This window comes from Ciconia boyciana, chromosome 1, assembly GCF_034638445.1.
Source record: "Ciconia boyciana chromosome 1, ASM3463844v1, whole genome shotgun sequence".
In the NCBI taxonomy this organism is placed as follows: Eukaryota; Metazoa; Chordata; class Aves; order Ciconiiformes; family Ciconiidae; genus Ciconia; species Ciconia boyciana.
The window spans coordinates 219,994,700-220,011,099 of NC_132934.1; the positions used below are offsets into that span (position 1 = coordinate 219,994,700).

Here is a 16,400-nt window from a genome sequence, read left to right on the forward strand (position 1 = left end):
GTCGCTTCCAATACGAGAGCTATAGAAGCACGAGAAATTACAACAGCACGCATCTGGTTCAGAATGAACATGCAGAGATCATTATTCATGCAGCATGTCATTAGACTGGAAATCACTAAAGCAGGGTCTCCTAGAGCCTAAGTGTTCATGCATTAAATTTAGGAAGATGAGCTCCTTAGGCAAGTGGGTTCATCACCAAAACGTCAGCGATGTGATTGAAGAAAAGACCAAAACAGCCCCAAAACCTGCACTGTTCCAGGAGGAAGACTCTGCCCCTTTGCTGAGGGCTTTCCAAGGGGTCTTGTGAGCAAACCTGAGCTTTTAGCTTCAGTTATTGTTCTCAGGTTTTTGCAACAAGGTGCACTGTTTCTCCTCATCAGCTAGCATTTATTTTTTGTGTTGGGAGTTATTAGTCTTCCTTCTGAGACAGTAGCACTTACTCCTGCATGTCATTTTTTTTGTGATAAGCATTAGCCCTTTTGTATTTATGCTTGGTGCATGGCAGAATCCTGGATCTGTTCCTCCTTGGCTTTTTTTTCTCATGCAATGGTGCAAACCAAAACTGCCTGGTGTAAGGCGAGTAGAGGAAAAAGGGCTTGTTATGAATGGGTAAGGCTGATAAGAGACCTGCCTTTGGAAAAAAACCACTAGGCTGTTTCCCAGGCAAGAGGGTGTTGCTTGTGAAAGAGGCTGGACAAGCTGGTTGTCACCAGAACTGCTTCTAAGGTAACAAATGCCAGGAGACGTTAAACCTCGTTAAACATATTAGGAAGGTACTTTCAAGTGCCAGCACCTGTGTTAGAAGGCTTTCCTATTAAAGCTGACCCCAGGAAATTGCTGTGCTGAGTGTTTTTAAGGTGTTACAGAGAGTTTAGAGGCATCTGGGCTGGTAAGGTTGATAGCTGGTTTTTAGGGGTTTGGTGGTTTGTTTTTTTTTTTTTTTGTTATACATATGGTTATGATGCATGTTAGCTACTTCCTAGTCCTCAAATTTATGTGTCTGCTTCCTTAGTTCTGTAATTGCTGTCTTCTGTGTTGTTTTATGCTATTTTAATGCTGTAAATGGTTTGTCTTGCTTCTGTGTTTTGCAAAATGTTTCTTAAAAGGTGATTGTTTTAGGCCATTATGCTGTATTGACAAGGAATGTGAGGGAGTACTGTGGTTTGTTGTTTGGTTTGGGGGGTTTTTCTTGGTTGGGTTTTTTTTTTTAGTAACTTACTATAAAAGTCCTACCAGCCTTTAGGTGGGTAGCGGAGGCTAAGGCATGATTATGTGAAGGGCCTTTTATTGCTCAAGTCAGGTCTCCTTTGGACACCTTAGGTGTGGGTCTCTAAAGGCCCAGATGTGGATAAACCAAAGAAAATGCCTTCCTCTCTTAACGTACTCCTGAAAACAAGGTGGGCCTCCTGCAGCTCATGGTCTACACAAGATGTCAGTGTGCTAGTGTGTTTAATGACCTCCTCTGAACCACTAGCTAAAGGGATCCCTTAACTAGCAACGTCTAGTTGCAGAAGGTTTGTGAGCTGAAAGCTCTGCACTCAAACAGTGGGGTGGTTTGATGCAAAAGGACCCCAATTTGAATGGGTCTTGCCCAGCATCCTCTTTTTGATCAGGGATGTTTGAGGTTAACTGTTGAAGAGCCCAAGCACTAAAAAGGGCTGTTGGTCTCTGCGGGGTTGTCCAGAGGACAACATTTAGCTGACTTCACAGCCTTGCTTGCGTGGGGCTGCACTTGTGTCCTTGGTGCTGTGAGTTGCTGATGGTCTGCTGGTGTGTCCTTGGGAGTTCCTGGCCCTCGCAGCACCTTGTTTACTGCTGCTTGCAGCAAAACCCCTCCTGTGCTGTCCCGTTTCCGTACAGCTCTGTAACCTCCCAGCTCCCCAGTCCAACTGGACTGGCTGTGGGGATGGGAGTGGGGCAGGTGCTGCTTGTGCTGCTGGCTGCCTCCACGGTGATGCCTGTGAAGGACCCATTGCTGAACATCTGTATGGATGCCAAACACCACAAAACCAAGCCTGGCCCAGAGGGGATGCTGCATGACCAGGTACGACTCTGCTGATGGGATTGTCTGGGTCCCCTGTGCCTACCTCCCCAGATCATATGGGCTGGTTTGTGCTTTGGGTTTAGCAACTACTTGCCTGAGGAAGAAAGCCTGTGCTGAGTACAAGGCCCATTTGTTTGCTGTTTTCTTCTAGCAAATAGCTAGGGCAGATGCAGTGGTGTGAGGATTTCTGTCGGCCCAATGTCACCCCTTTTTCACCCAGGAGGCATCCCCTTCCCAAAGCTTAGGTACCCAAGATCAGAACAAGGTAAAGGATGGCAGGGAAAGACACTGTTTTCTGCTCCCTCTCTGTGTTAGAGCCTCCTCTTGCTAATTGAAGAGCTTTGCCCCTAGGTCCTTGGTGGGGATGGGGCTAAGAGCAAGCCAGGGTGCAAGAGAAGGGAGTTTGTTCCTATTCCTCAAGCTGGCACTAATGCCTGGTGAGGATCTGACCTTCAGAGTCGTCCTTCTGCTCTCCCTCCAACTCCATCTTGCTGCAGCCCTGAACTCTTCAGTCCAAAGTGCCCAAGGGTTTGCTGGAGGAGAGGTTCCTGCTGCTGAAGGGTTCTTGCTGTAGGCTATGCAGGGAACTGGCACCTGCAGCATCCTCTGACTCCCCCGAGCTGCTGCCTGCCCTCCCTGCCCAGCCTTGTCTCTTGCTCCGTTGTAGTGTGCTCCCTGGAAGGACAACGCCTGCTGCACAGCCAACACCAGTTCAGAAGCCCACAAGGACCAATCCAACCTGTACAACTTCAACTGGAACCATTGTGGGCTGATGCCACCCAAGTGCAAGCGCCACTTCATCCAGGACACATGCTTGTATGAGTGCTCACCCAACTTGGGGCCCTGGATTGACCAGGTAGGATCAGATCTGCTGTCACTAAGACAACAGGGCTTGTGCTGGCCACATGATGTTATATGCTGGTCCCCCATATAGTATACCCCTGGCATGTATGGGAGCGTGCTTTCCAGGGACACTGCAAACTTTCCTACTGGGTGGAAAGATTCAGAGGACTTTGCTAGTCTCTGCTCAGGTAGTCAGACAGGCTGATGGAAGAATTGCTTGTTGTCAAGGCATGTCTCTGCTGGGGGTGAAACTCTTGAGGTCAGCTCTGGAGCCCAATGGAAGGGGCTGGGGGGGAATCTGGGATGTGGCAGCTCCTGCCCCTTAACTTTCAAGGGCCACCACCAGTGTGCACATGGTCCTGTTCCCTTGCAGGCTGACAGCAGCTGGCGTCGGGAGAGGATTCTTCATGTGCCACTCTGCAAAGAGGACTGTGATGAGTGGTGGGAGGATTGCAAGGACTATGTCACGTGCAAAGAGAACTGGCACAAGGGCTGGAACTGGGCAACAGGTTAGTGGGCTGTGTGGACCAAGCCTCTCCTCACCCCTGCAGGCAAGCCCCTGGCAGTGTCACTGCTGCCTGCCCGGTGGCTGGAGCCAAGACCCCTAATCGCTCTTGCCTGTCTGTGGGGTTGCTGACTAGAAGGTGGCCAAGCCACCGTCCATCAGCTAAGATGCAGTGATGGGCTGTGGGCAGGTGACCTGCTCCTCCCAGGTGAAAGGACATAAGTGAAGTGCTAATCATATTGTTTTCTGGTGGTCTGTCTTCAGGAACGAACCGCTGTCCTTGGGGCTCCATGTGTAGACCCTTCAGCCACGTCTTCCCCCGACCAAAAGACCTGTGTGAGAAAATCTGGTCCAACTCCTACAAATACACCACAGAGCACCGGGGCAGTGGACGCTGCATCCAGATGTGGTTTGACCCTGCCCAGGGAAACCCCAATGTGGTTGTGGCCAAGTACTACGCTTGGAAAAAGAGATCGGGAGGATCTGCTTGGATGGAGAACGTGATTCCTGAGACTGACAAAGCCTTGTGTGCTCTGCCATGGCCTGTCCTGGTCTTGCTGCCTCTGGCCCTTGTGGGAGCTAGGGGCTGTGGATCCCATGGATGGGGGTCCCTGTGACTGCTCCCTGAAGGGACATGGCTTGGACTGCTCCAGCTGCCCTAGAAGAGGAGCTGGCATAGGTAACTTAAGTCCATCTGCTCAAACTGGTCACACACCCCAGTAAGTGCTCTGCATGAGTTATGGTGTTGGACCTCGATACCTGCATTTGCTTTCAGCTGCTGACAAAGGCAGTTATTTCCTTGCCATCCTAGGAAGGGCAATACCGTGTGTCTTTGCTCTGATGTAGGAGCTCCTTCACATCTGTTCCCACCTCCTGGCTGTGTGCTGGGCTGGCAGTGCTTGGCTGAGGTCTGGTGTCTGGTCTTTCAGGCTGCTCTGACTCCCTGAAGGGTGGGGATGATAATAAAATACTCCTGTGAATCAGCCTTGCTGTACTGAAGTTAAGTACTATCAAGGAGGTGGAAGTGCTCTGGAGGTGGAACAAGGCTGCTGGACTGGGTGGTGGTGGGTGTGGGGATCTGTACATGTAGGAGTCTGCCTGGGGGTAGGAAAGAGGTAGATCTGATGGCTCCTTAGCTGCTGTGCTCTGCCCCATCCTGCTGGAGGAGGTGCAGTGTTGCCTGCATGTCCACACTGGGACTCCTGCAGCAGACCACAGCTAGCCATGAGCAGCATCTGTAATGTCTCCTCCCTGGTCACAGCCTCTCTTCTGTGCTGCTTCCTCTTCCCTCCGAGGCAGGCCTCTCAAAGCTGGGTGCAGGAAGAGTCTGACCTCCTGTGCATGGATTGCTGGAGCTAAATACAGATTGCTGCTGCAGCCTGGTGCAAGTGGCACCTGCTTTTTCAGCCCAGCAAGTGGAGCTGAAAGAGGAGCATCTTAGCAGAACTGTCCTTGTCCTGCAGCTGTCCAGAGATTGTATGTGTAAAGCTCCCTCTCCTTAGCTACAGCTGTGCAGTTCAGGTTGACTGGAACAGCTTTCCTCCTGCCTGTGACCTGGTTTTGGCTGTATATGTGTTGCTTCAAAACTTTCTCTTCCCCTGGGGGCAATGGTTCACAGCCTCCCACATGGGACTTGCAGACGTCGTAAGTAGCTCACTGCTGTGCTTATTTTTTTTTTCCTCAGAAGTGAAAACAAGCCTCTAGCAAAACTTTAGCAACTTCTGAAAGGAATGGCAAAGGGGAGCTTTGCCACGCTCATCTGTGCTTCCAGCCTGACCTTTGATCGTTATGTGGCCATCTACTACCTGCTGAGATACTCCTGCATGCTCACCAGTGCCAGGATAGGCAGGATCAGGCTGGTGTCCTGGGCTGGTCCAAGTGTCTTATCAAGCATTCATCCACTTCTGGAATTAAGGTTACCATTACTGTCTGCATTGGGACCTGATCAAGCTGGTCTGTATAGACATTGCATTTGATAACTGGTATGGCTCTGCTGTAGCAATTCTTTCTGACTTTTGACCTCATCCTCACTTTCATGCCATATATTGCTAGGCCCATTCTGACCATCTCAAGGATTTGAACAACTGCCTGTCCCATATCCTGGCAGTCCTGATCCTGGTTGTCTTGTCCATGGTTCACTGGTATGGCAAGCATGCTTCCCCTCTCATTCACATCATCATGGAAAATGTCTACCTGCTGCCCGCTCCCAGATTTGTGTCTGGTGAGCAGAGTCAACAACTTAATGTTATTACTTGAGCTGGAATCATTCATTGTGTACTATAGAAAGGTTTTGCTTTATGAAGCTATTCTAGAAAAAGGCATCCTTGAAGAGAAGAGGCTGATTAGATCAGCTGTCCATCTCTTATCACAGTCTAAGTTTATCTGCTCAGCCCTGAGTTGAGCTAAAAGGTTGAAGTTTTGCCTGTTCTCTCCTCTGTATTTGATTGTTTCTTGTGATAGACTTTGACTCTGCAATCATTTGTGCATTAGTCCTAGCATTGTAAATATCGCTGTTCACTCATTATTTCAATGATACTGTTTTCAAAGAAAATCTCTTGAAGAATGGAGAGAACTGAAGGGAATCTTACAGATAGGAAAAAGACCCAGCTTACAAAGGTTTAGCTCCTTAACTGTTGGAACAGTCACCATGTTCATCTGCAAGCCTAGATATGCTCCTTTCCTCTACATAGCAAATGCTGACAGCTGACTGCAATGGGGAAGCACTGACCTTACATTGCTCATGATATCTCAAAACATCAGACTGGCCCAACATTGCCTCACTTGTCTCTGTCCACCCTCTTCTGCTGTTTACTAACCCACTGGGGTGAACCAGGCTGAGGAGCTACCCAAATGTCTCTGCTAGAGCAGCTGTGAGTAACAGTGAGGTCTGCCTGTTAGGAGTTGTGTTGCAGGAGGGCTGAGGTTCTGCTTCAGCAAAGAGCTCCTATAATCTGTGCTGCAGATCACCAGCTAATGATTTCACCTTTGTAGCCCTGTTCTGCGGCCTGTGCATGTTGCCTCACTTCACGAGCCTTACATGAGTCATTGTGTAGCTGGAGCTAGCAATTACTCCTCTTCCCCTGACCAATGCTCTTGCATTTGTCCAACAGCTCTCTGAGCATGCAGGGGCTGAGGGGTTCTGCTGTCCCTGCACTGATCTCATCAGGATTTGCTGTGGCTGACAGCATCTTTCAGCTGAAATGGTGCATGGAACAGTTTGGCTGTTTCTTTAGTTTCACAGCCTCCAGCTTTCCCCTGGCTCTGTCCCAGGCTGTGTGCTTGGTAGGTGCCCTTCAGGTAGGACATGCACTTTACATGGTGCCCCTCCATGCAACAAATAACATCCATTTTCTTTCTGTATCCTCAAGGACCAACATGAATTAGGGGAAGATCTGGGTGATGTTTCCTTTGCCATCACACATGAATTTGGATTGGTCCTGGATACTGTGGGCATGCTGGGCTGACAACTCCAAAACCCTCTGAAAACATCCTGAGCAATGTTACCATGTGGGCTGGGGGTCAGGAAGGGGTTCAGCTGTGGTGTGGGTCTCCTTAATCACACTGCAGAGAGGACTAGGACTTGCATCTCCCTACTACTCCACGGTCCTCCTTGGAAGAGCCTGTAGATCCCTCACCAGCAGCTCCCTGCCAGCCCCTCCTGCAGGGACCCTCCTTCCTCACAGGAGCAGGGCACCAGGATCATAAAGTCAAAAAATTGTGTAGGTTAGGAAGGGAGGTCTGGGAGCCTCCCCACTCAAACCACAGTCCCTTAGAGTAAGATATTTAACACATTTTTAACAACATCTCTGACTTTTTCCAGCACTGACACCTGTGTCAATAAAACCTATTTGGGTTCTTCACAAGTCATGGCCTTTAAAAAAAAAAAATAAAGTAAGTCCATTTTCATGCCCTCTCCTCTGCCAGCTCACCAGTCTGTCTGGGCCATCCGAGGATGAGTTGCACAGATTGCAGGTGCGTGGGGAGGTGGCAGAAGCTCACTGGCCCTGTGGCTGCTGAACCACGGGGTTCACAGGGTGGTAGCTCAGCACGAAGCTACTAATGAGCGTGATGCAAGCTCCTGGCCGGGCTCTCACCCAGCCAGGGCATTGCTTGGAGACCTGGCTCTGTCATCTTGAAAGCAGATGCAGGAGCCCTCCCTGTGTCCTGTGCAGCCCCTGAGTTGTTGCCTGGTCCATGTCCCCTCTCTGTGGACCCAGCAATCTGCAGGCTCAAGAGGGGCCAGGCAGGCTGCTGCAGGCTTGCCTGTTGTTAGTGACCTGGCTAACAATCATCATCTAGTCCAACTTCTATTCACAGAAGAAAGCTGTGCTTTGGGGCACACAAAGCTTTCTGCATGTCTCATAGAGAAGCCAGATGCTCGAGCTGGAGAATAGAGGCAGAACAAGGCTTGGAGGAGCCCAGTGCACAGTGAGACCCCACAGAGCTGTAAATGAGGAGCCCCAGCACAGCAGAGACTTCCAGTCCTGAGCATCAACTCACTGGTAAGCACTTGCATGCTGGGTGGCTGGCAGTGCCCTTTCTACTGCAAGGGCAGCTTGGAGACCAGGAATGCCACCAGCTTTACATGTGGATATCTGTCTGTAGGGCTCCTGGTCAGAGAGATTGCTGGAGGGGCTGGTGTCTGACCAAAGGAGCCCTCTTCTCACAGCCTACATGCAATGCACGGGGTAAATAACTCTTCTGTGAGCCTGCTGCCAGAGGACCTTACCCAGCACCCTGGACAGTCGGCACAGAGATGCCTGTTGCTCTGCCTGGCTCTACAGCAAGTGCTGGCCAAAGCAGGGGGGATGAAGGAAGGGTCAGCTGTGCTGGTAGGAAGCTCTGCGGGTGCTGCCGGTGCTCCCCAGGGACTCCAAGGGCTGCTCCGTGCCATGGGACCAATGTGTAAAAGGGAACTTTTTTCACCCAGCTATAGACCTACTGCCAAGATCATAGTCTTTGTCCAAATGCTTCGAGCAAGAAAACTGCAAGAGCTCTTTGGTGCTGTAACGGTGTGCTTCCCCTGACCTTTATCTCCGGTAACCCTGCTCAGGTGATAACCACCAGTGATGGTCGTAATGGATGCATCTGGTCATGATGGCTGTATCCAGCTCAAAGGGGATTCGGGAGACAGAACAACACAATAGCCAAGGGCTACAGTGCAATGTGCCCACCTAAGAAACTAAAATCTGTGGTCAGTGTGCAAATATGACTATAAGTCAATCATCTTACCCCCCCATAAGTAGCGAGCAGCCCAAAAGCCCTTTGAGCTCTCCTGCAGGGCAGTGGGCTGCACGCCAGGATCTCCCCTTGAGCAGGGACGCCTCGCAAGGTTACTCCTCGAGGCTGAGATATTCCTCGCCACAACAGATCCTCAGTAAGGGACTAATAGCATGCGAAACTTTGAAATCTTAACTAAGTGATATAAGGGATTGATTGTGCATATATAATCCTTTAGATATAAACCATTGACCAAGCCTGTGACTAGGATTGGGTCTAGCTGCACCTAGACTTCTCTCTGAGAAGGAGTTTAGAATGCAAGGGGGTCCTTTTCTGAACCTCGTGAATCAATGGGAGGATCTCCCTGACGGTTTTGCCTGACCCTGTCCTCTACACAGTAAATACTCAAGCGCACCTTGCCATTGAATCTTGTTAAATCACTCTCGCATTGAACTTTGTTAACTCCCTGTTCTATATCAATAAACTATATTTTTGCTTCTCTCTTATGAGTGAAGTGCACTGTCACTCTGAATCTGTGACAGGTGCCAATTGTTGAACTAAGGTTTTTGTAAAATAATGATATGACACAGGTAGATTTTTCAAATCTCCCATATTTAGTATGCACAGAACTATTTTTATAAGCAGCATACTCTCTCTGAAAACTACGTTACAAGGCTGCAGCTCATGTGATGCAGAGAAGGAGAACCCCAAAATGAGCTGCTCTATAGATGTCTTCTGTGTATGGCCTTACCTTAAGATAACTGAACGCCTATCTGCTGGGCTCTCCAGGAACTGAAGTTTGTGGCATCTGGTCCATGTCCCCCTTTGACATCTGTGTTCTTTCAGCTTTGGTTTCACATCTGCCACATTTACATGTGTTTGCTATGTCCTCTTAGACTTGCTACTTTGATTTCTTTGATATTTCTTTTTCACTGCAGGCCATCTCTGGTACATCGTGTCTCTCAAGAAGTCCACCTCCACATCAGTCACATTTATCCTTACAGGCATCTGAGGGCTGGAAACTGTCAGCATCTGGCTCTCTCCCCTTCACCTTCATTTGTGTTGTGCCACTTCTGGGGAACATCACAATCCTGTTTGTTACCAGGACTGATCCAAGCCCATGTACCAATTCCTCTCCATGCTGGCCACCACCAGTTTGTGTTTGTCTCTGTCTACAATGCCAACTGTGATGAGTGTATTCTGGTGTGATGCCAGGCAGCTTAATCTTGATATTTGTTTTGCTCAATCTTTTTTAACTCATTTATCCTTGTTCTTGGAGTCCTCAGTGCTTCTGGCCATGGCCTTTGGTCACTATGTGGCCATCTGCTACCCACAGAAATACTCCTCCATCCTCACCAGTGCCAGAATAGGCAGGGTTGGGCTGGCTGCCCTGTGCAGATGTGCCTTACCAACTGTACCCCCATTTGTGGAGTTAAAAGGATTGCCCTTCTGCCAGTCCCATGTGCCCTCCCACGCCTACTGTCTGCATCTGGACCTGATCAAGCTGGTGTGTGCAGACATTATGTTCAATAACTGGTATGGCTTCGCTTCAGCCAGTCTCTTTCTGATCTTAGTCCGCATCCTCGCCTTTGTGTCATGTATACTGATTGCTAGGGCCATTCTGAGCATCGCATCCCAGAGGGAGCCTCTCAACCTTTGAACAACTGCCTGTCCCATATCCTGGCAGCCCTGATCCTGTACATCCCCATGGTTGGCTTGTCCATGGTTCACTGGTATGGCCAGCATGCTTGCCCTCTCACTCATGTCTTCGTGGCCAACGTCCACCTGCCGGTCCTTCCCATGCTGAGCCCCATCATCTACAGCATAAAAACTAAAGAGATCTGCAGGGGTGTCCTCATGGCCCTCTTGCCCGGGTATCCCTGTATGAGGCAGGGACAGGTCACAGCTGTGGGACGAGACCTGGTATGACGTGCCTGTGTGCCATGGGCCAGGTCAACATCTCAAATGCACACATCTTCCCACTGTGCATCCTCTGGGTGAAAATGCTTCCTATTTTAATGATACCCTGTGATTCATTAGGGGCTCTGCTGACTGAGTCCATGGGCAAGGATAGCTGACAATGTCTGCTCAGGTGACCACAAAGGCCAGAGATGGGAGGGACAGTGACAAGGTGGGGAAAACCAGCCAGGCTCATTCCTCTACATCTACTGCTCCTAAGACCATCAGAGGTGAATGGTTTAGCCATTGTCCCTGTTTGGAAACTAGAGCAATTCATCAGAAGAAACTCTCTCCAGGACACTATGCAAATTGCTAGATTATTGCCTAAATGGGTGTAGGATTTTTGTGGGGTGCCTGCGGGAGAATTTGAGGATTGAACAAGAGAATTATGGAACTGTACAGGATTTATCATGGGATGCTTAGAGGAAGGGCTGACAGCAGGAATTATTGGGAATTATTAAGGAATTATTAAAGGAATGTGTGTGTTTGCAGGTGTGTGCAATCCACCAGTGAACTTCTGGCCAAAGCAGGGAGCAGGGAGGGTGAGGGGTCTGGGGTCTGAGGTCTGGATCAGAGGGACCAGGAGTTTGGGAGACGGGTATAGGAGAGACTGAAGGTTGGGAGCAGATTCCAGAGAGATCCACTGTAGTGGGGTCCCTGTGCTGCTGCCTGTAGAAACAGGTCTGAGCAATTCATGCTGTCAGTGTGGGTTGGCCCTGGTCCACCACGTTGGGGCACCCTGAACACCAAACAGGCTCTGAAAATCCCAACCTGGAAAATCCCTGAGCCAGGAGTCAGGCTCGAGTTGGGCAGTGTTCTGACAGTGAGCTCAGGTGAAAAGGAAAAAAAAAAAAACAGCCCCATTCGAGGCAGTAAGACCATGTCTCAGGAGGGCAGCCAGGCAGCAAGCAGGCATCGGGATGAGGTGGACGGGGGGAGGTCAGGAAAGTGGGGGCTGCTTTTGCACACTGACTCCTTTGGAAATGTCAAGATATTCAGGGAAATGCCAGTGCAGCGGAGATGTCAAAGAAAGGTTTGCCGATGGCGAGTGGAAGACGAAAGGGCAGCGAAGACGTCCGCAGCAGTCTGAGCAGCGTGGGTGTGTGTCCTGGGGGCCAGTGCTGCCGGTGCCCCCCGGGCATCCTCCTGCAGCGGTGCTGTGCAGCAGGAGAGCGCGGCAGGCAACGTCCCTCTCACCTCCAACTGCAGGTGAGCCGCTGTTTCTCCATCCACCTGGGAGACCTGAAATGCCCCGGGCTGGGGCAGATCTGGAAAAACCTGGCTCTGCAGGCAATTTTCTGGGGTGTGGAAGGAGAAGGTCAGTGAATCTGGCTGTGTTAGAGGTTATGCTTTGGTTTGTGCAGCTTTCTGAAAGGATGGGATGATCGCTGGAGACCTTGCAGGACAACAAATTCTAAGGGTTGAGTATTTTCAGCAATTTCTCCCAGATCTGATTGGTTTTCATCCCAGAAATGGTGGGGTTTAGTGGAGGTGGAAGCTGCACACACAGGTTGTCCAGGAAAATGTGAACAGGCTGAGGAACGTTGTGCCCAGACTGATGGGTTGAAAAGGAGAAGGCGGCTGGTCTTCAAAAGACGGCTGTGACCCGGGTCATTGGATAAGCAATGTTCTGGGGATGCTGTTAGAGCTGAGGATGAGACTGGCAGCACGGAGGGGATGATGCACGCAGTCTTGGGCAGGCTGCACGCCACGGGGATCGCCAGGAGCGGAGCCACGGTGGCAGCCAGCACTGCTGCATGCCGGAGCAGGAGGGGATGGAGAGCCGGAGGGGGGCAGCTGCAAGTAGAGAGGGAGAATTTGTTAGCAAGATGAAGAGAAACTGTTTGGTCTCAGCCCTGTCCCAAAATACCTTTCACTCCCCTGCGATATTTGACTTTTGTCCAGGGCTTACGGCTTTGCCCAAACAAGAGCTCTACAGGCATGTACAGGAATATTAGATTTCCCATGGTGTCCATGGCAATTATTTCAAGGAAAGAAGCAGTGCCACTGAACAGGACTGCAACTTTTTAAAGATCTTTATTCTGTAGGGGTTTTATTTGCTTTTTTGTTTGCTTGTTTGTTTTTTGTAGTTGAAAGCACTAGACTTCAGCAAAGTGGACTTGGTAAAACTGAGATAGCAATATCTCATGAGGAAAATGTCTGGGACAATATTTTTCAGGAAGCTATGCAGTTCATTAAAGATGTGATAAAAAAAGCATTTTTTTCCAAACCCCATCATTAGAATGAATAAGCAAGAAGGGCACTAAAACTCATCATGCATAAATCACCACCTTTGCAATGATCCCTAGCATGAGAAAAAAAACATGAGCTTTTGAGCTTAGTCAAACTAGTAATGATTTACAGAAAGAAATAGCAAGAGCACATAAAGCAAAAACTGAAAGGAAGGAGAAGGCAAAACGCAATTTGCATTTAGTTAGACACATAGGTTAACGTAAGAACTGCTTTGTTATTCAAATGCTAGGGAAGCATATTGAATGACGAATTATATGAACATGCATTACATTTTTTTTTTTTTTTTAATCATAAACTATTTTTCCCTGAAATAGTCTAACATCAGCAGCAAAGTAAGAAATCAGGGGAAACGGGAAAAAAAGTTAAAAAGTTAAGAAAACAGATGGCTTTAAATTACAAGGGCAGTTTAAGGGCAGGGTGATGTTCCCCTTAGAGTACTTAGAGAGGGGGCAGGAGCAGTCCAAAGGTTGTTGGCAGATATCTTTGAGAATGAACAGAAGATAAATGAGACAGAAAACCAGGCTGGAAGAAGGTAACCCCCTGACTTCAGAAAGGTGGAAAAGGGTAAAGAAGCAATAGGGAATTAGAAACCAGTCAGATTAACATCTATTTCCTGAAAAATACTGAAATAGACAAACTAAATATTTGTGGAGCACGCATGGCATATCAAGGAAATAAGTAGCAGTGACCATGAATTTCTTAGGAACAAATTGTGACAAAGCAATCTAATTTTTCCTTTAGACAGGGTAACATGCCTGGCTGACAGGGAAGAAACAGAAAATTAAAGCTGCCTTGACTGTAATTATGCTTTTGACACATTTCACATAACATATGCAGAAACAAGAAAGGGGAGAATGATCTAAATGAAACTACCACAAAGTGAAGGCAAAACTCATTGGAAAAAAGACTTTTCAAAGAAAAGTGATCAATTATTCATTGTCAAAGATGAAGCAAACAGGGATTTGAAGGAAGCTATCTTATTTCTGCAGTTATTCACTTTTTTCATTAATGAGCTTTTAAGAAAACAGAGGTTTCTTTGGGTCTGAATATAGTTGTTGTCATGTCATTTTGGGTACATAGATCTTGCTTAAAAGGCCTGGCCTTTAATCCGTGTATTCCATATGAATGTACCAGACTGACATTTTCTTTATTATTCTGCCTGACTATTTAAAATTTTTGGTGTAACTTCAGCATCCTTCTGGTGATTGGATAGGGAGACTGCTTATTAATTCGTCAGTGAGAACAAGGCAGAAGGACTGAAAGTACAACGGGGAGAAGGCTGAAATTCAGAACTGTCCTGATGTGATGTCCTGTGATCCAGTTCCACGCTGGATGTGAAACTAGAAATGCAGTTCACACCATTGGGCTGGTAGGAATGGGAGGATTTATGTCAGTAAACACCAGTATCAAACTGGTTAGTCTGGCAGTAATATTAATCTGTAGGCTTTTTTATATTATTTTTTCAAAATAGAAATAGAGTAGGCAGCACCTCTACAACAAAGCTTTGGGAAGTACCAGAGATGACAAGGCAAACATTAGTCAACAATGTCACAGTTTGCTAAAATAAACAAGAAAATAAAACCCAAAGTGACGACTACGTCAGAAAGTATGAGTAGGGGTGTTGTATGAGTAGGGAGAAAGTATGAGTAGGGCATGCGGAGTAACCTTCCCATTCTTCTCAGCACCAAACCCACAGGTGGGGGTACCTTCTGTAAAGGAACACAAAGACCCGTTAGCAAAAGGAGAGCAACAAAATAATTGAAGGTCCACGGAATATGAAGCATGAGGACTCCTTTCACACATGAGATTTTTTGGAGAGCTATGGAGGTGCCATCCAGGAATGTTAGAACAGATTTACTAAATGCCCTTCTGGGTTGGTTTGGGTAAGCTGTTGCCTTTTAGGGTGGCAGATGGACTACAAGATCTCTTGAGGTTCCTTCTCTTCGTACTTTTCATGTTTCTATCAAAAATTTCACATTAGATGTATGTTTTCTACCACTGTCCTGCGCATCTCATTTGTTGTATGTGTATTTTGATATTCCTTATCTACATATAGGATAGCATCTTCTGCCTAGTGATATGCTGATCTTCACTAAGCAGTGATATGGGGGTTTGAACTCCTTGGTATTATTTCAGTAATAATAAATACTTGGGTCTTGGTAGAGACCCACCATCACTCTTGGCCTTCCTGTATTTTCATCAGCAAATTGCATAGGCAGATTGGATTTCTCAGCTATTAAACATAAAGGTGTATTTGTTTGTTTTTGTTGAACACCCTGGATTTAAGCCAGACTTTGCTCCCCATGAGTATCTCATCCGGACTCAGTGTGAGGACCTGACTGACTTTGAGCAGAAATGTTATTACAGTAATATTGTGTGTTATTACTGGATGCACAGAGTTTCCTGTCAGAAACCCCCATGCAGACAAGGTTTCCCCTTCTGACCCCTCTCTGTGTGAAGCCATGAAGACCCCTAAAAGCACAAATGATCAAGCAGAGAGGGGTAGTAGCTAAGTGTGATCAGAGGCTGTTATTTACATCAGCACATTTTATAGAAAGAAGGCTCTTCTGCAAGCTTCATCTTCCAACAAAAACCTTTGGGCTAGTAAAAGAAATTATCTCTCTTCTGAAACAAAAGGCAGGGTCAGCCACCTAACATCTGATAAAATCACATTTTTCAGAAAAATGCGTCATTAGTGGTTGTTGTTTGCTGGCGGTAAAAATGGCCCAGCATTAAAGCGATTAGCTTTTCAAAAAATGATACATGGACACTGAATCCATTGCTCCCAATAGCAAAACTGTGTCTTTCTGATGAATGAAGATGAAATAATTACTGATGTGGAAGCTATCCTTTTCTAGTGGGTGAGTCACCTTGATCTGATCACTGTCAGCATCAGGGGCACTGCAGAGGTCAGCAATAAATGTCGTTGGGGCCCCATAAGGGTTTATTTCCCAGAATTTGGGGTAATTATGAGGTAAGTTGGATAATAAAATCCCACATCATGCTGACCACTTGGACACAGATCATTCTTCAGCTGGATATGTCATTGCACCTGGAAGGAGAGGCAAAAATAGCAGTTAAACATTTAATTTGAAAGTGGTCAAAAGCAGGTTTTCTATACCCAAGGAAATGCTTTAGAAAACTCACCCCACTATCTTAGACATCTTACTATCCAATATCTCTCCTTTTTTCTCATCAGATTGGCTTGCTTCAGCACTGCCCGTTTCTTGACAGATATAACACGTAGCAGGGAAACTTCTCCCTTGCTCCTGTCAACTAGCACTAGCAGCCCCCAGTCTGGCTGTCAGAGCAGATTACACCGAGCACTCAGGTTATTGAATATGGCCCAAATCTTAGCATCCCATATGCAAAACAACTGGCATTCATTGCTCCAGGAGGAGCAATACGCACTGTGACTACCCAATTCAGTTTGGATCACAGAACAACCTTGAAGGGTATGAATTCCATCCCAGCAAAAGTGAAGGTCTTGATTTCCAAAATGGGAATGTGGTTAAAGAGAAAAGCCTGGGAACAATGTGAATGTGCCCTGCTTTTGAGATTTTTTTTTTCCCCCTT

At 47.6% G+C, this 16,400-nt stretch overlaps 2 protein-coding genes across 2 annotated transcripts; both read left to right on the plus strand.

Moving 5' to 3' along the window:
* Positions 1-546: 546 nt before the first annotated feature.
* LOC140649013 (folate receptor gamma-like) lies at positions 547-4,009 on the plus strand. Its single transcript, XM_072855612.1, has 5 exons — positions 547-576; positions 1,802-2,044; positions 2,712-2,900; positions 3,261-3,396; positions 3,657-4,009. The coding sequence occupies exons 1-5, from the start codon at positions 547-549 to the stop codon at positions 4,007-4,009; spliced, it is 951 nt and encodes a 316-aa protein (XP_072711713.1).
* Positions 4,010-8,200: 4,191 nt separating this feature from the next.
* Positions 8,201-10,541, plus strand: LOC140651387 (olfactory receptor 51Q1-like). Its single transcript, XM_072860841.1, is given in 4 exon segments — positions 8,201-8,224; positions 9,617-9,722; positions 9,725-10,264; positions 10,267-10,541. Coding segments are annotated over 4 exon segments (945 nt in total).
* The last annotated feature ends 5,859 nt before the right edge of the window (positions 10,542-16,400 follow it).